At 45.5% G+C, this 22,951-nt stretch overlaps 1 protein-coding gene, 1 non-coding gene and 1 pseudogene across 3 annotated transcripts; 2 read left to right on the top strand and 1 right to left on the bottom strand.

Moving 5' to 3' along the window:
* Positions 1-1,151: 1,151 nt before the first annotated feature.
* Positions 1,152-19,234, bottom strand: PSMD12 (proteasome 26S subunit, non-ATPase 12). 2 transcript variants are annotated; one of them, XM_049779769.1, is made up of 11 exons: positions 19,068-19,234; positions 13,418-13,477; positions 13,177-13,305; positions 11,879-11,986; positions 9,637-9,741; positions 7,008-7,157; positions 6,772-6,906; positions 5,085-5,197; positions 4,346-4,520; positions 3,828-3,905; positions 1,152-1,717 (listed from the first exon to the last, which is right to left on the bottom strand). In XM_049779769.1, the coding sequence occupies exons 1-11, from the start codon at positions 19,173-19,175 to the stop codon at positions 1,508-1,510; spliced, it is 1,371 nt and encodes a 456-aa protein (XP_049635726.1). In that variant the 5' UTR covers positions 19,176-19,234; the 3' UTR covers positions 1,152-1,507. The 2 variants fall into 2 exon arrangements, with proteins under 2 accessions (XP_049635726.1, XP_049635734.1); XM_049779777.1 differs by having other exon boundaries at positions 13,418-13,511; positions 19,068-19,126.
* Positions 3,638-3,742, top strand: LOC126027629 (U6 spliceosomal RNA). Its single transcript, XR_007502296.1, has one exon. It is a non-coding gene; the product is annotated as a U6 spliceosomal RNA (small nuclear RNA).
* Positions 19,235-22,371: 3,137 nt separating the features above from the next.
* Positions 22,372-22,522, top strand: LOC126032523 (uncharacterized; annotated as a pseudogene).
* The last annotated feature ends 429 nt before the right edge of the window (positions 22,523-22,951 follow it).

Below are 22,951 nucleotides of genomic sequence, written 5' to 3'. Positions count from 1 at the left end.
GCGGTCCCACAATTGTCCCAGTGTTGCTTGGAGTTAAAAGGGGACTATTTAATGACCTCTAACTGGAAAATGAATGTTGAACACTGCTGTTGCCAGAGTTCCTCAGCCATCCACGCCTCATTGGGTTTTAAAGAAAGTAGACCTCACACTTGAAACATCCAAAATAACATTTTAACATTGTATTAGTTTCTATTTTCCAAAGTTAATCAGATTTTAAGACTTTCACAATTGGCCATTGTAAATGTTTTCAGATGTTTTGACAATAAAACTTTTTGTTCAGTTTTAATTTAAAAAAGGTGACACTTACAATCTTTTATTGAGAAAGTGGCCTTTAGTGTTTTCTAGCGTGACTTTACAATGTACTTCAGGCTGTTGTGCAGCATTCATGGAACACCGTGAAAGTCCCTGGATGAGACGGTGAGCTTGGAGCTTGGAGTGACCCTAGTTATTTTAACTGAGCCCAGTTAAAGTCACTAAGCAATGGCTTCCAAAGGTCCCAGGAAAGGCTGGCAAGGAGCTAACTCACTGGCCAAGCACTTGCCTGCTTAGGATGTGTGAGGTCCTGGGTTCCATCCCCAACTACCCCCCCCCCAACCCCAAATCGAACAATGTCATTAGATTCAACAACTGGTGGTCAGGAGAGTAAAAATAATCAAGCTATTGTAAATGAAACAAGTTTGACTTGGAAAATAAAAATATCAGCCCACCCAACGAGTTTGTGTTGGTTTTGGGGCCACACCCAGTGTTGCTCAGGGATTCTTCCTGGCTTAGAGCTCAAAGACTTACTCCCAGAGGTGCTCACGACCCCATATGTGATGCTGGGGTTTGAACATGGGTCAGTCCCATGCAAGGCAAACACCTTCCCAGCTGTACTGAAGCTCCAGCCCTGCCCACCCAACCATTTGTTCTATGTACTTAGTCCAGGGACTTTCTACCACAACACTAAAATACAAATTCATCTTTATAAAACAACTGAAAAATACTTGTCATGGGCTGGGAATATCACACCGAAGTAACTGAGACCTGGGCTCAGATCCTGGCACGGCAGGAAAATGAAAAAAATAAATCAACAACAAAACAAACAAACAAAAAAAGTGAAAACCAACAGTCGCCACGCCTCACACGGTTCTGACACAGGAAAGTGGAGAAAGTAACATATATGTATTGCTTTTATTACAATAATGGTTGTTTGCTGAACAAAAAACATGTAGCTAAAAAGATTTCAAATGATAAAAAAAAATGTGCTTGGCTTGACACAAGGTTTTGAGCACTCTCAATCTCAGATAATGTAAATATTTGTATCAACCGAAAATGCCAAGTTTTCAACAGAAATCACAGAATCAAAAGGTACAAAGAGGGCCTTGAGTCTTGAAAATTTTAGAGAAGGAAAAGAATTAAAAACAAAAAAGCCAAATAAACCCCAAACATACACACCACGAGTCTTTTCTTTCTTTTTTAATCACTTCCCATCTTAACTCTTTTCTAAAGTAGTCAGGGCAATGAGAGCCTATTGTAGATTATGAATCATCTCCTCTTTGGCTATGAGGTGCGTGGTCTTGTTAACGAGGGACATCAGCGAGTTCAGTTTCTGAGACCAGTCATTTAATAAGTTATTTGGATCCTTGGGCCTCTGGAAATTGATAATTCCCGCCAATCGGTCTACTTTAGCGAAGATGGTCTTGTTGACCACAAGATTTGAGAGGAAGGCCTCGGATTCCTGCCAGGAAGAGAGACAAACTGGATTTAGACGGAACAAAGAAACAACATTTAAGCAAAGCAATTCTTCATCTCTCCAGGCATTAATACGAAGGGGCTAGAGCTGAGATCCCCTGCATGATATAAGGCCCCCCCACCCTAAAACCATCAAGAGTTCCCTGAGCACAGAGCCAAGAGTAAGCCCTGAGTTGCCCGGGTGTGGCCTATGAACCACCACCGAATAAGCCAAGCTAGGACTGTTCATCTTGAGTAACTGCCATTGTTGTTTAATCATGTGACACTTTCCAGAATCAAAGGAGTGAAAGGCACTGAGTTTCCTGTGTCCGGAAGTGAACTCTCCGCCCTGCACATGCACCCACTACTGCAGGCAGTGGCAGAGACAGTACTGGCTGTTGTTCTCTTGGCTCACTCTCAAACAGGGCTGGCACCCAGGATGCTGGGGGACTATATCCCTGACAATATGAGCCCTGCAAAGCTGGTTCTCAGGAGACCAAGGTCACATCCGGCAGCACTTTAAAGCGTGGTGAGGTGCTAGGGAAGCTCAGGTCCTGGCACATCCTAGGTACTTGATCACTACTTATGCCGGATCCTGAAATGCTCTTTTCTAGACCAGAAAAGGTAAGAGGTAGTTGAGAGGTAATGTCAGAGGGGCTGGAAACAGTACATGGGGTTAAAAGCGTCTGTCTTGGGCCCGGAGAGATAGCACAGCAGCGTTTGCCTTGAAAGCAGCCGATCCAGGACCAAAGGTGGTTGGTTCGAATCCTGGTGTCCCATAGGGTCCCCCGTGCCTGCCAGGAGCTATTTCTGAGCAGACAGCCAGGAGTAACCCCTGAGCAATGCCGGGTGTGGCCCAAAAACCAAAAACCAAAAAAAAAAAAAAAAAAAAGCGTCTGTCTTGTGGCTTCCCCCTGTTACACACCTAATGAACAGAAACTGTACATACTAGAGGAAAAAACATTTCAGAAAAGGTTTACTTCGTGGAATTTTGAACCAAGAGTGTTATATAATCTGATTATGATCAGTGGTTCTTCAGAGGAGAGTTCAATCATCTCTACAAAGAACTGAGAACAATTTTGTGGAATTTAGTCAACATACAATTCTCAGAGCTCTGTCAGAAGCATCTGAGACACCACGGATGTAGCCCAAAAACCCAATCGCCACCGGCACAGCCACAGCTGCCGCCGCCACCACCACCACCACCACCACCCCACCATCACCATCACCATGGGAATAGTATCATAATCTGAGCCCAGAAATGCTGGGCCCAAACCCAAAACAAAACCAACAAAAAACACACAAAAGTCCTAATCTAGCATGTGTCAGGACCTCTAATCGAATCTCCCTTCCAGCTTTCACTGCTTCTATACACTCTTGGGGACATAGATGTTTTATTACAGATAAAATAGGCTATGGACTGCAGAAACAGTACATGGGTTAAGATGCTCATCCTACAAGTGGCCAACCTTGGTTGGACTCCTGATATTGCACATATAACAGCTCTTGAAGGTCCCCACCACTACCCCAACAGAATATGCCCTAGACTTCAAATTAACCAGTGTAATACTAACACAATTAAGTGGATTTAAACTAGAACAGGCCTGGACAAACAATCCAGGGGTTATGGCACTTGTCTTCCCTATGGGTGACCCCAAGGTGTTCCCTGGTACCACATGGTTCCCAGAGGACTAGCCCCCAAACACTGCCTGGTGAGGTGAGGGGCAAACCACTCTCCCCAAATCAAATGAGCATGAATATTAGCAATCTGAGGTCCAAGCACCCAGCCCACTGCTGGCAGCACTGCACACTATGCCTGGTACTACAGCCAAGTGAGCAGTCCTGGCACCATCACCATCACGCCAAACTATTATTTTGGTTCTCAAGACAGTGGAGAATAAATGTGCCCATAAACAGAAGCTAAACAGTGCTTGCTTCAAGCATATATACTAAAATTGGAATGATACAAAGAAGATTAGCATGGTCCCTGCGCGAGGATAACACGCAAATTCGTGAAGTGTTCCATATTAAAAAACAAAAACAAAAAAACAGAAGCTAAACCGTAAAACAAAATGGGTTTTCTCACTCAAATTTTTCAATCGATGTTTACAACTTACATCAACAGAGAGATCCAGAAGTTGTGCCATTCTCTTCATTGTTATCCTCGTGTAATACTTGGCCATTATCCTAATATTCTGGAAGGGAAAGGGCAGGAAGGACACAACAGTTGTCAGTAGAGCTAAGAAGCAAAATGCTATGTAGAGGTCTAATTCAACAGTCAGAATCAGGATGGGGGCCGGAGTGATAGACAGCGGTAGGGTGTTTGACTTGCATGAGGTTGACCCAGGACGAACATGGGTTCAATCCCCAGCATCCCATATGGTCCTCTGAGCCTGCCAGGAGTGACTTCTGAGCAAAAAGCCAGGAGTAACCCCTGAGTGCTGCCTGGTGTGGCCCCAAAACAAAACAGGATGGGGGCCAAAGTGATAGCATAGCAGTAAGGCCTGCCAGGAATGATTCCTGAGTGCAGAGTTAGAACGTTGCTAAGTGTGGCCCCAAAACCAAAAAGAGCAAAAAAATTATCAATGAAGAATGATCACACTTAAAAAAATAAAATCTGGTAGCAGGTTCTTACATGTTCTACAACTCTGTTCTTCAAGTCTTTCCACCGTTTTTCACCTTCCTCTGTGTGACCAAACACATCAGTTGCAGGACTCTCCAAAGAACCTTTCCTTAACTCCATTCCATAGTCTTCCACAAGTGTAGACCAACCCATCAACTCCATTGTTGTGAAAAGTTTTAAGAGATCTCTGCAAATTGTAAAAAAAATAAAAAAGCGCAAAAAACAATCAGCCGATGAAATGAGAAACAGCTATTAACTGAAGGGTGAGAGAGCTCAAGGCATTGAATACAAAACATGCAAGAGTTTGGGATTGATTCCCAGTACTACATGGTCCTTCACGCACCAATGGAATGAAACTCTATGAAAATGTCAACTAAACAACTTTGCGGGGCAGGAGGAAAATTAGTGTTTGCCGGGGATCAAGTCAGGGTTGGCTGTACATAAGGCAAACACTTTACCTCCTGTACTTCCTCTCTGGTTCTCAACTTGTTTTGCTTTGGTTTTGGGGCCACATTTAGCAGTACTCAGGGGACCAAACAGGATGCTGGAGAATGAACCTGGGTCGGCCATGTGCAAGGCAAGCGCCTTACCTTCTGTGTCATCTCTCTAGCCCATTTTATATTCATTCCCAATTCATTGCTTACTTTAACTTTTTATTACTATACAATCTTTCAGCAATCCACTAAGTATACAATTCAGCTCATCAATTCCCTTCAATGGCATATACTACACTAAGCAAAAGAGAACTTACTTGTATTTAGGAATTTCTTCCAACTTCTTGTCAGCACTTATTCGATGAACCAAATCTGACTGTTCATTGTCAAAAGGAGCCAGGATAACATAGAGAACAACACTTTTCAGGGCCTATAAGAATTGTACAACACAACAAATTACATACAAGATTTTCTCCCCCCACCACATAAAATATTTTTTTCAAACAGAAAGTTAAGCAGGAATTGAAAAACCATGAAAACTTGCCTATATTCATTTTAAAATACTGTATTCAAGGGCCACCACTATACACTTCAGTAAACCCCTCTTTCTTTGGACACTATATATTTTGTCAAAGTAAATCTGAAACTTATAATTCTCATCTACTGAGCCAGAGAGATGGTACAGTGGGTAAGCCTTGCTCGTGGCTGACCCCACTTTGAATCTTGGCACTGCGCATGGTTCCCTAAGGACTTCTAGGAGTAAGCCTTGAAAACTGCTGGGTGGTGGTGGGGGAGTGCCCCTCTTCCCACCAATAAAATAGTACTGTACTTAAGTCTTTTTTTGTTTGTTTTTGGGCCACACCGAGCATCGCTCAGGGATTATTCCTGGCTCTGCACTCAGAAATCACTCCTGGAAGGCTTGGGGGGGATGACCATTTGGGATGCTGGGACTCGAACCTGGGTTTGTCCCAAGTCAGCCGCTTGCAAGGCAAATGCACTTCAGCCCCTGTACTTAAGTCTTAAGGGAAAAAATGATCTAACTAGGCAGCCCTACTCCCGTGATTTTCTGAAATACCTACTTAATAAGGACAACACAAACTTACAAGTATATACTGACAAAAGGAATTAAAAAGGATTCCTGAATTATCAACAAAGGGAACATGGGGCCGGAGAGACAGCACAGCATTTGCCTTAGACGCAGAAGGATGGTGGTTCGAATTCCAGCATTCTGTGTGGTCCTCCGAGCCTGCCAGGGGTGATTTCTGAGCATAGAGCCAGGAGTAACCCCTGAGCGCTGCCAGTGTGACGCAAAAACCAAAAAAAAACAAAAACAAAGGGAACAAGCAGCAGTACAATGTATCATTATTTCTAAATCATTTGAAAATAGGTGCCAGTAAGCCCAAAAAGCTCTAGGTTCTATCCCTACACCACATGGTCTCTAAATACTGCCAACTGGGGTGTCCAGGTACTGGTGATGGGTTAAGAATAATCTAAACTCATGCCCACCCTTTGCCTCCAACACCACTGTTGTTAAAAAACATAAATGCAGGGGCCGGAGAGGTGGCGCTAGAGGTAAGGTGTCTGTCTTGCAAGCTGTAGCCAAACAAGGACCTCGCGGTTTGATCCCCGGCGTCCCACATGGTCCCCCCCAAGCTAGGGGCAATTTCTGAGCGCTTAGCCAGGTGTAACCCCTGAGCATCAAATGGGTGTGGCCCAAAAAACCATAAATAAATAAAATTAATGCCAACAACAAATTATTTCAATAGGGTCATACTGCACATCAGATGTTTGTCCTGTACATGCCCAGTCTGGGCTTAATCCTCGGTACCATACAGGGAACCTGAGGCAGAACCAAAAGTAAGTCTTGTGTACTGCCAGGTCTGGCCTCCAAACAAATGAAAAACAACAACAACAAAAACCCCACCAAAATTATTTCAAAATAAATTTAAAAAGACATACTTTTCCTGCTTAGTATTAGTGTCGAGTTACAAAATATCTCCTTACCTGCTGCCACTTTTCACTCTCGGCCTGTATACAGGGAGTGTCATATATTGCTCTGTAGTGCTTACAAATAGACAAATAGGATCCCTCGTGTTGATCCAGCTGAATCATTAAGTTATAGTATTTCAACTTTAATTTCTGAAAATAAGTTAACAAAATAAACTGGAGTGTTTATGGGATGTCCCTCTCCCTCCAACACCTCTTAAAGTAAACTTTCATAGAGTAAGAGATATGCTCACCTCTGTATTTTCTTCCTGGAAGAATTTGGTGTTGATTTTCTTGCTGATGATCTGTGTACGAATGTAATCCTTTACAGCAAGGCAGAGCCGCATCTGCTCCAGGATAAACTCCACTCTCTCTTTCTTCTCCATGGATCCGTAGGTTTCCACCTAGTAAACATGTTTCCAAATTAAATATGTGGTCATTTAAAACATGGCAACCAAGGCTGGAGCACATGCTCTGCAGGCAGGAGACGAGGTTTTGTCCCCGGAACTGCACAGTTCTGGTTCCAAGCACTGTCAGGGGCAACCCTGGAGTACTGACAAGGAGTATATCCCTAAGCATCTCTGAATTAGACCCAAAGAGAACCCCCAACCACAAACCACAACAAGTGGGGCTGGAGCCATAACACAGCTGGTATGGCACTTGCCCTGCATGGGGCTGATCCAGGTTTGATTCCTGGCATCTCACATGGTCCCCTGAGCCCACTACGAGTGATTCCTGAGTGCAGAGCCAGGAGTAACCCTGAGCACCAAGTGTGGCTTAAAAAAAAAAAAAAGGCGCCGGCAAGGTGGCGCTAGAGGTAAGGTGTCTGCCTTTCAAGCACTAGCCAAGGAAGGACCACGGTTCAATCCCCCAGCGCCCCATATGGTTCCCCCAAGCCAGGGGCAATTTCTGAGCGCTTAGCCAGGAGTAACCCCTGAGCATCAAACGGGTGTGGCCTGAAAAACCAAAAAAAAAAAAAAAAAAAAAAAAAAAAAGACAATGTGATATTAAACCTGGAATGAAGAAATCTGTCATATAGGCAGCCAGCAGCCAGTTGGCATTTATTCCCCTCTACCATATAACCATATTTGGTTTCCAGCACTATCAGGAGTGACTTGTGGGCACAGGGGCAAGAGAAGATCCTGAGCATAGCCAAGTGTGGCCACAAAATCCAAACCAAAAAAAATGGTTCTTAGAATATTCATCCCTGGGCCAGAGAGGTAGTATAGTGGATAATGCACTTAACTTGCACACCGAGTTTGTGTGGCCTGTCCTGGGTTAATCTCTGACACCACATATAAATGAGCATAGCATGTATATATGTATTGGAAGAGTCCTGACAATGATTAGTTTCTGGGGCCGGAGAGATAGCATGGAGGTAAGGTGTTTGCCTTCCATGCAGAAGGTCATTGGTTCGAATCCCAGGATCCCATATGGTCCCCCAAACCTGCCAGGAGCGATTTCTGAGTGTGGAACCAGGAGTAACCGCTGAGTGCTGCTGGGTGTGACCCAAAAACCAAAAACAAAACTAAACAAAAAAAAAACCCCAAACAAACAAAATGATTAGTTTCTAAGTTGAAGATACAGAATAGGAGTTAGAGTACTTGCCTTGCACATGGTGGCCAAGCCTAGTTTCATTCTTGGTACTGTATCTGGTCTTTCTAGCACTGCTAAGAGTGATCACATAGCAGAAGCAGAACTAAGTCAGATACAGCCCAAATTTTCCCCATCCCTAATGAATGATAAAGAGGGGAAAAAAATCTTCCAGAAAATTCAATGAGGGGCCGGAGCAGTGGCACAAGCAGTAAGGCATCTGCCTTGCACACGCTAGCCTAGGATGGACCATGGCTCAATCCAGATCCTCCGGCATCACATATGATCCCCCAAGCAAGGAGCGCAATTTCTTTTTTTTTTTTTTTTTTTTTTTTTGGTTTTTGGGCCACACCCGATAATGCTCAGGGGTTACTCCTGGCTATGTGCTCAGAAGTTGCTCCTGGCTTGGGGGACCATATGGGACACCGGGGGATCGAACCGCGGTCCGTCCAAGGTTAGCGCAGGCAAGGCAGGCACCTTACCTTTAGCGCCACCGCCCGGCCCAAATGTTATTTCTTTTTTTTTTTTTTTTTTTTGGGCCACACCCGGCGGTGCTCAGGGGTTACTCCTGGCTGGGACACCGGGATTCGAACCAACAACCTTTGGTTCTGGATCGGCTGCTTGCAAGGCAAACGCCGCTGTGCTATCTCTCTGGGCCCAGGAGCGCAATTTCTGAGCACATAGCCCAGAGTAACCCCTGAGTGACACTGGGTGTGGCCCCAAATCCAAACACCAAAAAAAATTCTATGAACCCCCCCATTTTTAAAAGTACAGATGGTCTATGAGGGGGCTGGGAGATATAATACAACAGTCAGGGCACTTGCCTTGCCAGAGGCTGACCCAAATTCTATACTATATGGTTCCCCCAACCCCATCAGATATAGTCCCTGAGTGTAGAGCCAGGAGTGAGGATGTTTGTTTGTTTGTTTGTTTGGGGGGGAGGATTTTGGATCACACTTGGGGCACTCAGGGTTACTCCTGGCAGACACGGTGGGGGGGGGGGGGACCATATGGGATGATGGGATTTGAACCACAGTCTGTCCTGAAGTGCAAGGCAAATGCCCTACCACTGTGCTATCTCTCTGGCCCCTGGAGTGAGTCCTGAGCACCAACCCCATGCCTAGCCCACCAAACACACACATACCCCAACTGACAATCTATAACATTGGTGTCATACACTTGTCATATACACTTGATGGTATAGTAAAAGTGACAAAATAAGCTATTTTCACAAATGAGTATTGCCAACTATACACAAAGTTGTACATACTTTAAAACGCAAAAACATACCTGTAACTCCTGTAAAATGGAGGCTGCCTCCTTCACGTCACCACTTTGCTCCTTAATAGTTGCTAAAGTTTTAGTTAGTCGAGCACGTTCAATTTCAACATAAATCTAAAAAAAGAAGAAATGCCTATTATTTTAAGTCTGAGAGAAATGTGTTCAAATTTACGAGGAGGAACTGAATTCATAACCAAGAATATCTGGTAATCAGTAAATTTGAGACAAGAGGGCTGTGTGACACTTTACATTTTGGATAATCTTTTTTTTTTTTTTTTTTGGTTTTTGGGCCACACCCGGCGGTGCTCAGGGGTTACTCCTGGCTGTCTGCTCAGAAATAGCTCCTGGCAGGCATGGGGGACCATATGGGACACCAGGATTCGAACCAACCACCTTTGGCCCTGGATCGGCTGCTTGCAAGGCAAACGTGGCTGGTGGCTGTGCTATCTCTCCGGGCCCGGATAATCTTATTTTAAATATTTTTGTTTTTGGTTTTTTGGGCCACACCCGGTGACACTCAGAGGTTACTCCTGGCTATGCGCTCAGAAATTGCTCCTGGCTTGGGGGACCATATTGGATGCTGGTCCATCCTGGGTCAGCTACGTGCAAGGCAAATGCCTACCACTGCGCCACCACTCTGGCCTCTTATTTTAAAATTTTTTTTTTTTTTTTTTTTTTGTGGTTTTTGGGTCACACCCGGCAGTGCTCAGGGGTTATTCCTGGCTCCAGGCTCAGAAATTGCTCCTGGCAGGCACGGGAGGACCATATATGGGACGCCGGGATTCGAACCGATGACCTCCTGCATGAGAGGCAAACGCCTTACCTCCATGCTATCTCTCCGGCCCCTTATTTTAAAATTTTAACAAGGGTATATTTTATTTAAATTTTTTGTTTGTGTTTTGGACCACACCCGGAAGTACTCAGGTTATTCCTGGCTCTGTGCTTGTCAATCACTTCTGGCAGGCTCAGAGAACCATATGTATGGTATGCCAGTGATTGGCATGCAAGGCAAACACCCTACCACTGTGCTATCCTTCCGGCCCATTTATTTAAAGGGACTAAACTCAGGCTGTCCAATGCTGCATGTGCTCTGCCACTTAGACCACATCTACAGCCTAATCACTTATTTTGTTAACTATAAAGAAAATGTCTCTATAAAATGTTTTCTGGGAGAGATAGAACAGTGATGTACTCTGTGGTATAGAAAAAAATGACAAAATAAACTATTTTTATTTAGTATTTAGTATGCTATTATTTAGTATTTATTTAGCATTTTAGTATTTTTATTTATTTTTAGTTAAATAGTACAGCCAGATAGATAGTACAGGGTAAAGTACCTGCTTTGCATGTAGCTGGCCTAGCACCTCAAATGGATCCCCAAGCCTTGCCAAGGGCCTAAATGCACATTCCTTGCATGTTTGATAGCCTAGAGCCAATCTCCTGTGGGGGTGGGGTGGGGTGGGGGTGGCAGTTTACCCACAGTTGCAGGTTTGCCTTTTTGGGGTCTTAAGTTTTGGAGACGAACCCTGCTGTGGTCAGGACTTACTTCTGGCTCTGCACTCAGGGGACCATATGTGGTACGTACCAAGGATCACTAATGGTTTGGGCAAGTGCAAGATAAGCTCCTTACCTGCTGTACATATGGTTCCCCAAGCCTGCCAGGAGTGATCCCTGAGTGCAGAGTCAAGAGCAGACCCTGTATCACCAAGGTCTACTGTATCACCCAAAAGTCAAAGAATAAAGGGGCTGGAGCAGTAGTGCAACAGGTAGGGCATTTGCCTTGCTTATGGCCAGCTAAGGTTTGATCCGTGGCACCTCAGATGGTCTCTGAGTGTCAGGAGTGATCCCTGAACACTTATTCATTTACCTATTGGATGATACTGGAAGAAGATGTACATGATCTTAGTTGACTGCTAAATTAATAACTTTTGTGTATTCTGCCTTTAAAAATATACATTTTGGGAACTGGAGCAATAGTACCACAGTAGGGCATTTTCCTTGCATGAGTCCAATCCAGGTTCAATTCCCAGCATCCATATCGCTGCCCTCTCCCTCACTTCCTGAGCCTGCCAGAAGTAATTTCTGAGTGTAGAACCAGGAGTCACCCCTGAGCAAGGCCAGGTATGACCCCAAAGAGAAACACACATACACACACATTATTTTACTTACATGAAATGATTAAATAGGTTCTCTAACTACAGGTAAGCCCATATTTATCACTTATCACTAAGTTTTTCAGATGAAAACTCACCTTTCCTTCTGTGACCATTCGTAGAGTATCAATCAATCGAAGTTTGATGGGTAGGTCTGTGATTTCCTCAACGTAAATACAGCACTGTTGAACCATTTTTGCAACAGCCTAAAAAAAACAAGCACTATATATAAATTAATCCTCATATAAGCAAACAATTTTTAAAAATACTATCGTCAAACTTATTCTCGCAGACGGCCAGCCCAGGTTCAAGCCCCAGCACCACATATGGTTTCCAAAGCTCTACCAGGAGTGATTCCTAGTGGAGAGCCAGGAGAAAACCAGCCCCCAAACAAACAAAAAATATTTTAGTGTTCCCAAGACCAAGACGCACTGAATCCTTATGAACAAATTGAGACGTTAGGGAAACCTTCATTTATCTGAAAATGACCTCCAAAGTAAGTTAACAGGGAGCTTAGGGATCAGTCCTGGTGGGCTCTGGGGACCTTATGGGGATTTAACCTGGGTACAAGAAAAGTAGCCCCCTACCCCATTTCTATATTAAAAGAAAAAAAAAAAAAGTCATGGTGGCCAAGAGTACAGCAAGTGAGGTGCTTGCTTAACCTGGGTTTGATGCATGGCTCCACCTATGGTTGCTGAGCACCACCAGGAGTGACCCCTGAGCAAGAGCCAGAAGTCAGCCCCATTAACTGATTTTGGAGGCCGTTTTCAAGTCAATTTCCCTCCTCACTGGGTAGCCCTGCAGTGGGGCTGTCTCAGTGCACTTGGTAGCTTTGGGGTTTCACTTGATGGCTCCGTGCATGCCAAACAACTTTTTAAGTGCCTGAACCATCTTCCATGCTGCAAGCTGTGTTCAGACTGCTCACTGTACTTAAGAATGTACATCATTATATCAATTCTTAGAAGTGATGATCCAAGGGGTCGGAGAGATAGCACAGTGGAAGGGCGTTTGTCTTGCATGTGGCCAACTCCGAACAGACCTGGGTTTGATCCCTGGCATCCCATATAATCCCCCAAGCCTGCCAGGAGCAGATTTCTGAATGCAGAGCCAGAAATAACCCCAGAGTACCACTGGGTGTAGCCCCTCCCCACAAAGAAATGATGTTCCAAAGGGGTCAGAACAGGTATGACAATATGTTATCAGTGATATGAGGATAATAACATTACATGTGCTACCTGGGATGAAGCCATGCTCAGCCACATGCACGGCAAGCGCCGTAATGTACTATACTCGTTTTGGCCCTAACAAAAAACTTCAAAAGGCTGATAAGACTCAACTCCTAAGAGTCCTTCCTTAAATGCCAATGCACTCATTTTCTGAACATTTGTGGACTCACTTGCTTTAACTGGCTTCGTCTTTTTGACAAAAGCATAATATTTTCATTAAGTAAATCCCATTCTTTAGCTTCATAGCACATCTTTACGACTGCAACTAAGATCCGGGATGTGGACACCATATCAGAAGCCTGTAAGAATGGATAAGTGAAAGTTAGTGGAATTATATTAAGAAACATGAATTAAAAAAAAAAAAAAGAAACATGAATGGTCATTGATGGTCTTTCACTATGATCTACTCACAGTACGAGTTTGCTTTTCCAAGGAGAGAAGAGTTTCAATGACTTCTTGAAGTCTTCCTTCCTAAAACAAAAGATAACTAGTTTTAGTCAGTTCTCTTTTGAGATATTTTTGACACAGAAAAAGGAAAAAAGTCAATGACATATTCTGGAGGAGGAACACACACGCAACTATTTTTGTTTTTCTGCTTATGTAACAGTACTTGCTTCTCCAGTAGATTCTTAGCTGTTTTTCTACAGCTACCAACTTGAGACCCCTGGTTTTGGGCACGCAAGAACACACTCTGGAGGAAAGGAGGGTATGGAAACACAACCCCTGATCAGGGGTGGAGAGTGTGCTATCAAAATGGCAATACTCCCCAAAGTTGTGTGAAGTCTTTGCAGCTTCTATATGGATGGATACCCATAACATTTTCCAAGGAAAAAAACAACTCCTGAAGTTCAGTACAGAATAATAAATCCCCTCAAATAGCTAAAGCAATCCTTGAGGGAAAAGATAGAAGGCATCACTTTCCCCAACTTCAAACTATTCTACAAAGTGGTAGTAATTAAGCCAGCATGGATGATACTAGAATAAAGACAACCGCATATCAATGAAATAAAGTGAACTATTCAGGTTTATGATCAGCTAATCTTAGATAAAAGAGCAAAAAATAAGATAAAAAATGAAATGGAGAGGCCAGAGTGACAGCACAGAAGGGTTGAGCACTTGCTTTGCATGCAGCCACTGGTTCGATCCCTGGCATTCCATATGAGCCCCAGAGCCTACCAGGTATAATTTCTGAGTGCAGAGCCATGAATAACCCAAGAGCTGCCAGGTGTGGCACAAAAAGAAACACACACACACACAAAACAAGGGGCCAGAGAGAGATAGCACAGTGGTAAGGCATTTATTTGCCTTAGATGCAGAAGGACGGTGGTTCGAATCCCAGCATCCTATATGGTCCCCCAGGAACGATTTCTGAGCATAGAGCCAGGAATAACCCCTGAGCGCTGCTGGGTATGACCCAAAAACAAAAACAAAAAAACCCAAGGAAAGTCTCTTCAATAATGGTGCTCGGTAAACTGGTCAGCTACATGCCCCCCCACCCCCCCAAGAACAGAAAACTTAATGCCATGCACAAAAGTCAAATCAAAATGGCTTAAAGATCTTGGTATCTGACCTGAATCCATAAAGTACACAGAGGTAAAGTATGCAGAATCTCCATGGCATTGACACTAAAGGCATCTTCCAGGATAAAACACCACTGACCAAGCAAGTGAAAGGAAAGATAATTCTCCCAAGAATTGGGAGAATCATTTATTTACCCATCACCTGATAAGGGGTTTTAATAACCAAAGATACATAAGCCACTGGTAGAATTTTACAAGGAAAAAATAACACTAAACCCCATCAAATAATAGGGAAAAGAGATAAACAAAAATTGCCTCAAAGGAAGGGCCGGAGAGATAGCATGGAGGTAAGGCGTTTGTTTGCCTTTCATACAGAAGGTCATCAGTTTGAATCCCGGCACCCATATGGTCCCCCGAACCTGCCAGGAGTGATTTCTGAGCATAGAGCCAGGAGTAACCCCTGAGCGCTGCCGGGTGTGATCCAAAAACAAAAAAAACCAAAATGCCTCAAAGGAGATGGGGTCAGAGCAATAGCATAGTGGTAGGGCGTTTGTCTTGCATGCAGCCGACCCAGGACGAATTCAGTTCAATCCCCAGTAACAATATGATCTCCTGAGCCTGCCAGGAGTGACCTAAAAACCAAAAACCAAAAAAACTTCCTCAAACGAGAAATATAGGGGCCAGGACGATGGTACAGTGGATAGGGCACTTGCCTTGCATGCAACTGATCCAGATTTAACACCAACCATCGCATATGATCCCCTGAGCACTGGCAGGAGTAATTCCTGAAAGCAGAGCCAGGAGTAACTCCTGTAAACTGACCAGTGTGGTCTCAAAATGAAGAAAAAGAAAAATACAAATGTTCAAAAGGCACATGAAAAAATGCTCTGCATCATCAATTATCAAGGAGATACAAATTCAAACAAAAATGAAGCATACACACCACAGGGACTGGGACATATCAAAAAAGAACAGGAACAACCAGTGCTGGCACTGATAAGTGGAGAAAGGGACTCTCACTAAATGCTGGTGACTATGCTGACTGGTCCAGTCTTTCTGGAAAACAAAATAAACATTCCTTAAAATAGTAAAATAAAAATCTAGGAATTGGGCCGGCGAGGTGGCGCTAGAGGTAAGGTGTCTGCCTTGCAAGCGCTAGCCAAGGAAAGGACCACGGTTCGATCCCCCGGCGTCCCATATGGTCCCCCCAAGCCAGGGGCAATTTCTGAGCGCGTAGCCAGGAGTAACCCCTGAGCATCTAACGGGTGTGGCCCGAAAAACCAAAAAAAAAAAAAAAAAAAAAATCTAGGAATTGATCTTCCATTTGATCCAGCAATTCCACTTCTTGGAATATACCACATTTGTACCCCTTTGGTCCTTGTAGCACTCCCTACAATAGCCCACATCTGGAAACAAATCAAGTGCCCAAGATGACTGGATTTAAAAAAAAAATACTACAGTATATATACACAACTGAATATTACTTGGCCATAAAAAATATTAAGTCATGAAATCTGCTGCTACATCGTGGAGAGCATTATGCTAAGTTAGAGGGAGAGATCTCTCTACTTTGTGGGACAGACAGAAATATAATGGGTGGATGAGAAATATTCAAAGACAGTGGAAACAAAACACATGAGGACTTCAATAGGAAACATGCCACCTGCGAGGATCTGAGGGAATGTCTATGGTGGAGGGAGGGGAGCTTCAATGGGAGGAGGAGGTGCTGAAAGGTGGCAAAGTATTATGTGTGAAAACCTATCAGCAACAGTACTATAAAGCCCAGGATAAATTTTGACATTTAGATCTTTTAAAAAATGTCTCTTGTAGAAGCAGACTGGTAAGTGGGACAGAAATGAAGGGGTATTGGCAGAGCTTGAAGCAGACACTGGTGAAGGGATTTGGTGTTGAAACGTTATGCCTGTAACCGAATCAGGAATAACTCTAATTTCCTGGTGAATAAAATTAAAAAAATAAAAAGAAACAAAACTCATTCTAATTCCTTGCATTATCTGTGGCGCAGTCAACAGCGTTTCTTTTTGCCACCCCCAATTCAGCCTAAGCCAGATAGGCCAGTGGTTTAAAGCAAGGGCTTTTAAACCACCAGAAGAGCAAGGGATCACCCCGGTTTGGGGCTCTAGGGCTGTACATACCATGATGCTCGAGGGACCATCTGATAATGGGGACTGAATCCGGTTAGCCATGTGCAAGGCAAGAATCCTAATCCCTGTACTATCTCTCCAGCCCTCAAATAGTTTTCTTGTTTGTTTAGCTACACCTGGCAGTGCTCAGAACCCACTCTTGACTCCTTGTTCAGGGATCACTCCTGGCCGAGCCATATGTGGTGTGAGAGACTGAATCTAGATTAGCCACATGTAAAGCCAAGTACCTTTCCCCACTGTGCCATCACTCCAGCCCTTCAAGTAGTGTTTGAAAACAAATGAGTAGAGAGGATGAGAGAGAGTGATCTCTGAGAAAGACCAGGACTGATCCCTGAACAAAGAGCCAAGGGGCCAGAGAGATGGCATGGAGGTAAGGCGTTTGCCTTTCATGCAGAAAGTCATTGGTTGAATCCCAGCATCCCTTATGGTCTCCCGAGCCTGCCAGGAGCAATTTCTGAGCGTGGAGCCAGGAGTAATCCCTGAGCACTGCCGGGTGTAACCAAAAAAAAAAAAACAAAAAACAAAAAACAAAAAACAAACAAACAAACAAACAAAAAAAGAGCCAGAAGTAAGTCCAGGTGTGGTTCCTCCCAACTCTCCTCAAAAAAAACAAAAACAAAAACAAAAAAGATGTGTCAAGGGGTGGAGCCATAGTACAGCACGTAGGGAGTTTGCCTTGCTCACAGCCAACCTGGGTTCGATCCCCAAACTCCCCATATGCTTGACCAAGCCTGGCACGAGTAACCCCTGAGCACCACTGGGTGTGACCTAAAAACCAAACAGAAAAAACAATAACACAACTAAACGTGAAGTATTATTTGACCCTGTACTTGCTACATTCGAACACTTGTGCTGGGCTGTACTTAGGGAAGAAAAGACAAGTGACAGTACCCAGGCAATGTCTCTGACTGATCCAGGAATTTAATGAGGCCCGAGCATGACCCTTAGCTAACAGCCCACGGTGGAGCAAATTCAACCATCACCCATCCTCAAAGTCAGACATGCCCAGTTCTAAATTTCTGGTTTGATTCCTAACTATAAACCTTGGGTTCTTTTTACAAGGTGAAACGACACCCAGAACTGTGGAACACTTGGAGAGAGGCACGGCACCTGCTGAGATAAAATGTCATTTCCCTGAGTCCTGAGAGAGTTCAGTGGGTTTTGCATGAGGGAGGTAGGGTCTAGGCTTCACAAGCCCCACCACCCATTATCTCCTGAGCACTGCCAAGAGGATTCCAGAGCAGAGGGCTGGAAATAAACCCTAACCACCAGCAGGTGTTGAATCCCAGACCCAAAATAAAAAGCCACCATTTTATTTCTAGACTTCTCTGCTGCCCTGACGGCCTCTCAAGTCCCAGTTGCTTTTCTATACTCACTGCCCCCTCCAGGATGGGCTCCAGTTTTACTCCTCGGGAACAGGTGTCCCCGCAGCACCCACAATCCTCCTGGAACCGCGTCCCGACGACACCCCTGTCTCCCCTTCCTCGGGACCCCCATCCTACCCTTATCACGGTTGTGCAGAGGAGGGTTCCGAGCACCGTAGACAAACTTAACTAGAACCAGGCCGACCTCCTGGGGGGACCCTCTTGTTTTTCCAAAGTCTCTCCCCCGAGAGCCAAAGGCGAGGATGCACCCAGAAATCCATCCAGGTCTCGGTGCAACCCCACACAAGAAGACTCCGAGGGGCCGGAGAGATAGTCTGGAGGAGGTAGAGCGTTTGCCTTGCATGCAGAAGGACGGTGGTTCGAATCCCAGCAGCATCCGATAGTGACAACCCCCCCCCCCGAGCCTGCCAGGAGCAAATGTCAGAGCACAGAACAAGGAGTAACCTCTGAACATCTTTAGGTGTGCACCCCGCCCCCCCAAAAAATATAGCACAGCGGGGAGAGAGTTTGCCTTTGCACCCAGTGATCCAAGTTCAAATTCAATCTCTGGCATCCCAGGTGGTCCCTGGAGCCTGCCAGGGGCGATTTCTGAGTGCAGAGCCAGGAGAAACCCCTGAGCGCAGTCGGGTGTGACCCCAAAAGCAAAAGAAAAATAAATAAATAAATAATAGAAGACTCTCCGAGATGGATGGACTTGAATGTTCACCCCGGGAAGCAGCCCAGCAACCCACTAGGCTAGGCTAGGCCCCAATCTTGCAAGAGGGGATGCATGAAGCGCCCCGAAGGAGGGCAAGAGGGGCTCGAGGAGCACTAGGGCACCCCGGCTGCAGCCTCCCAGGATGGGGCTAAAGTGGGGCACCCAAAGGATGCCTTCTGGAGCCCCCCAAAACCCAAAAGTCTTTGCAGAGGCCTAAGCAGGCGGCGCGCAGTGACTCAGCCCCCTCGCCCGCCTGCCAGCAGCCAGCCGGCCCTGCCTGCCTTCTCTTCCCCACACCTTGGCCAGCTTCTCGCACTCGGGCAGACGCTGGTCTACCGTGGCGCTGTAGTCCACTTCCATCTTCACGATGCGCCCATCCGCGCGCTCCGACCCTCCGTCCGCCATGGTCCCAGCCCGCGCGTCTGTCTCTTTGCTCCGATCACCAAGTCTGAGCCACACCGGAAGCAGTCCCACCGCCCGCTCAGGCAGTGCGTCGGGCACCCCGCGCGAAGGACCCCTCCTGAGCCGAGGACCCCGGCCTTGCTCCCACGGCCCGTCAGGCACTGACGCGGACAGACCTAGGGGCGGGGTTAGGGGCGGGGCTTCCCGGCTCGTTTTTTTATCGCCACCACCACCGTTGAACGCGGTGTCCGGAATCTGGGTGCATCCTGCGGGTGGAGGGAACCAGAGAAGCGGTGTGATAGGACAGGGTTTTACCCGAGTTTTCGCCACTCACTTGAGATAGAGATTTTTCAGGTTCGGGGACCAGCTCCTGAGTTTGGCTTGGATTTCGGCGGCCTCCTGGGTACAATGGCTAAAGGCTCAGAAGATGGGGCTGTGGCGCTGCAATCTAGTGTTTTCTTTCTTCATTTTCATTTTATTTTATTTTTTGCAATCTAGTGTTTTTAGTCTGTTTTCGTTTTTATGGGAAGATTTCTCTGGAGAGAGGTTTCATTTGCTCTTCCTATAAGCGCATTAAAAAACTTTCAATTCCAAAGGGATGTTGTTGTTGTTGTTGTTCTTCTTCTCCTCCTCCTCCTCCTCCTCCTCCTCTTCCTCCTCTTCTCCTCCTCCTCCTTCTCCTCCTCCTCTCTTCTTCTCCCTCCCTTCTTTTTTCTTCCTTCCTTCCTTCCTTCCTTCCTTCCTTCCTTCCTTCCTTCCTTCCTTCCTTCCTTCCTTCCTTCCTTCCTCTTTCTTTCCTTTCTTTCCATCTCTTTTCTTTCTTTCCATCTTTCCTTCTTCCTTTCTTCTTTCTTTCTTTCTTTCTTTTCTTTTTTTTTTTTTTTTGGTTTTTGGGCCACACCCGGCGGTGCTCAGGGGTTACTCCTGGCTGTCTGCTCAGAAATAGCTCCTGGCAGGCACGGGAGACCATATGGGACACCGGGATTCAAACCAACCACCTGTGGTCCTGGATCGGCTGCTTGCAAGGCAAACACCGCTGTGCTATCTCTCCGGGCCCCTTTCTTCTTTCTTTCTTTCATCTTTCTTCTTTCTTTCCTTCTCTCTTCCTCTCTTCTTTATTTCTTCCTTCCTTTCCTTTCTTTCCTTCTCTATTTCTTCCTTCGTTCTTTCCTTTCCTTTCCTTTTTTAGGGGGCCAAACCTGGTGACTCTCAGGGGTTACTCCTGGCTATGCACTCAGAAATCGCTTCTGGCTTGGACCCTATGGGACACCGGGGATCGAACCCAGGTCCATCCTGGGTCAGCTATGTGCACGGCAAATGCCCTACCGCTATGCCATGGCTCCAGCCCCATCTTTTCTTTCTTTTCTTTTTCTTTTTCTTTTTTTTTGTTTTTTTTTTTTTTTTTTTTTTGGGCCACATCCGGCGATGCTCAGGGGTTACTCCTGGCTGTCTGCTCAGAAATAGCTCCTGGCAGGCACGGGGGACCATATGGGACACCTGGATTCGAACCAACCACCTTTGGTCCTGGATCGGCTGCTTGCAAGGCAAACACCGCTGTGCTATCTCTCTGGGCCCTTCTTTCTTCTTTTCTTCTGAAAGGGGCATACCTGGTGATGCTCAGGAATCACTTGTGGCCTTGAGCAACCATATGAGGTATCAGGCCTGGAATCCGGGTCTGCCACTTGCAAGATCTTTCATGCAAAGAGCCATTCCTTGCTCCAGCCTGAATCCACTGTTCCACCTCAAGAAATCGATCACGCGTCTGACAGAACAAGTGGCTATCTGTCAGGTGTGGCTTGATGGCTGCCGAGTGGGGCTGGAGGGACTTGGCTTGAAGCACACTTTATCAGCCCTAGATCTACCCAGCTATCCCCCAGAGTGGCGGAGGTGCCAGTCTTCTTTATACATACTGACTTCTTTAAAGGGAGGAGGGTTTGCCCCCCACCCTGCAGTGCTCAGGGAGTCACTCAGGTGGTGCTGGAGAGAACTAGATGTACCTTAACCACTATGATTTCTCCAGCCTCAGGGTTTTTGTTTGGTTTGGTTTGGTTTGATTTTTGTGTCACACCCAGCGGCACCCAGGGGGTTACTCCTGGCTCTGCGCTCAGAAATCGCTCCTGGTAGACTCGGGGGATCATATGGGATGCCGGGATTAGAACCACCAACAGCCCTGGATCGGCTGCGTGCAAGGCAAAAGCCCTGTCACTGTGCTATGTCTCTGGCCCAGCCTGAATTTTTTTTTTTTTTTTTTGGTTTTTGGGCCACACCCGGCGGTGCTCAGGGGTAACTCCTGGCTGTCTGCTCAGAAATAGCTCCTGGCAGGCACGGGGGACCATATGGGACACTGGGATTCGAACCAACCACCTTTGGTCCTGGATCGGCTGCTTGCAAGGCAAAAGCCGCTGTGCTATCTCTCCGGGCCCCATCCAGCCTGAATTTTTTAGCTTTTATCTTATAGCTCAGCTAAGGAAAAATCACAGATATTATAAGCCATCGGCATATAGAGTTAAAACAACATCCTAACTGTAATATAAAAGAGACACATTTTAAGATAGCAAAATCCATTTTCAAATAGGCTAAAACAGGTCAAAGGCTAAAAATGACAAGCCTTTTGCTTGACAATTTATACAATATTGAGACATAAGAAAAATGTACCTGCTGTCCCATTGCTTCCTCCAGCACCAAAGTGGCTTGCTGGCATGGTGGTCTGATTTTTTTCCCAAAGCTGATGAGTAAGTTCTTCCAACTGCTCCAAACCCTAATTGTCAATCGACATTTTAATGCCTTTTTAAATTTTGTTGTTGTTGTTTTTTTGGGTCACACCCTAGTGGTGCTCAGGGGTTATTCCTGGCTCTGTGCTCAGGAATTGCTCCTGGCAGGCTCCAGGACTATAATGGGATGCCGGGTGAACTACCATTCGTCCTGGGTCAGTTGAGTGCAAGGCAAACACTCTACCATTGTGCTATCTCTCTGGCCCCTTTTAGTGCATTTAAAATTTTATTTTTATTATTATTTTGGTTTTTGGGTCACACCTGGCGGCGCTCAGGGGTTACTCCTGGCTCTGTGTTCAGAAATCACTCCTGGCAGGCTCTGGGACCATACATATGAGATTCCGGGATTCAAACCACCATCTGTTCTGGATTGGCTGTGTGCAAAGCAAACACTCTACCTCTGTGCTATCTCTCTAGCCCCTTGAATAAACTTCTTTAATAATTTTTTCTTCTTATGGACACTGTTTTTATAATTAATTTAAAAATATTGTATAGAAAGAGGAGGTACAGTAAATACTCCCCATATACACCTCAAACCAGGCCCTTTGCCTGGTCTGTATTGTGAATGGGGAGACAAAAAAATATTGTTGTTTGTTTTCTAAGGACCCACACTCAGTGGTGCTCAGGGAACACTCCTGGCAGAACGCAAGGGACCATATATGGTGCTGGGCATCAAACCGGGAATCAGATGTATGCAGGCAAGTGCCTTAAGCTCGGTACTGTTTCTTTTTTTTTTTTTGGGGGGGGGGGATGCATATCTAGCAATGCTCAGGAATCATTCCTGGAGAGCTTGAGGGACCAGATGAGATACTGAGGACTGAAGCTGGGTCAGCCGCATTCAAGGTAAGGGCTGTTCTCTCTGAAAGCCTTCATTTAAAAATGTTAAGCAGGGACTGGAGAGATAGCGCAGAGGTGTTTGCCTTGCAAGCAGCCAATCCAGGACCCAAGGTGGTTGGTTCGAATCCCAGCGTCCCATCTGATCCACCCATGCCGGCCAGAAGCTATTTC

This window comes from Suncus etruscus, chromosome 1 (assembly GCF_024139225.1).
Source record: "Suncus etruscus isolate mSunEtr1 chromosome 1, mSunEtr1.pri.cur, whole genome shotgun sequence".
Classification (NCBI taxonomy): Eukaryota; Metazoa; Chordata; class Mammalia; order Eulipotyphla; family Soricidae; genus Suncus; species Suncus etruscus.
This window is presented reverse-complemented; position numbering and strand designations above follow the sequence as displayed.

Excerpts from the sequence above, each read along its gene's own strand:
- PSMD12 (XM_049779769.1), bottom strand. The coding sequence starts at position 19,175 with ATGGCGGACGGAGGGTCGGAGCGCGCGGATGGGCGCATCGTGAAGATG. Across the intron at positions 7,158-9,636 it reads CCATTTTACAGGAGTTACAG|GTGGAAACCTACGGATCCAT; the intron begins GTATGTTTTTGC and ends CATGTTTACTAG. Across the intron at positions 4,521-5,084 it reads GAAGAAATTCCTAAATACAA|AGATCTCTTAAAACTTTTCA; the intron begins GTAAGTTCTCTT and ends TACAATTTGCAG.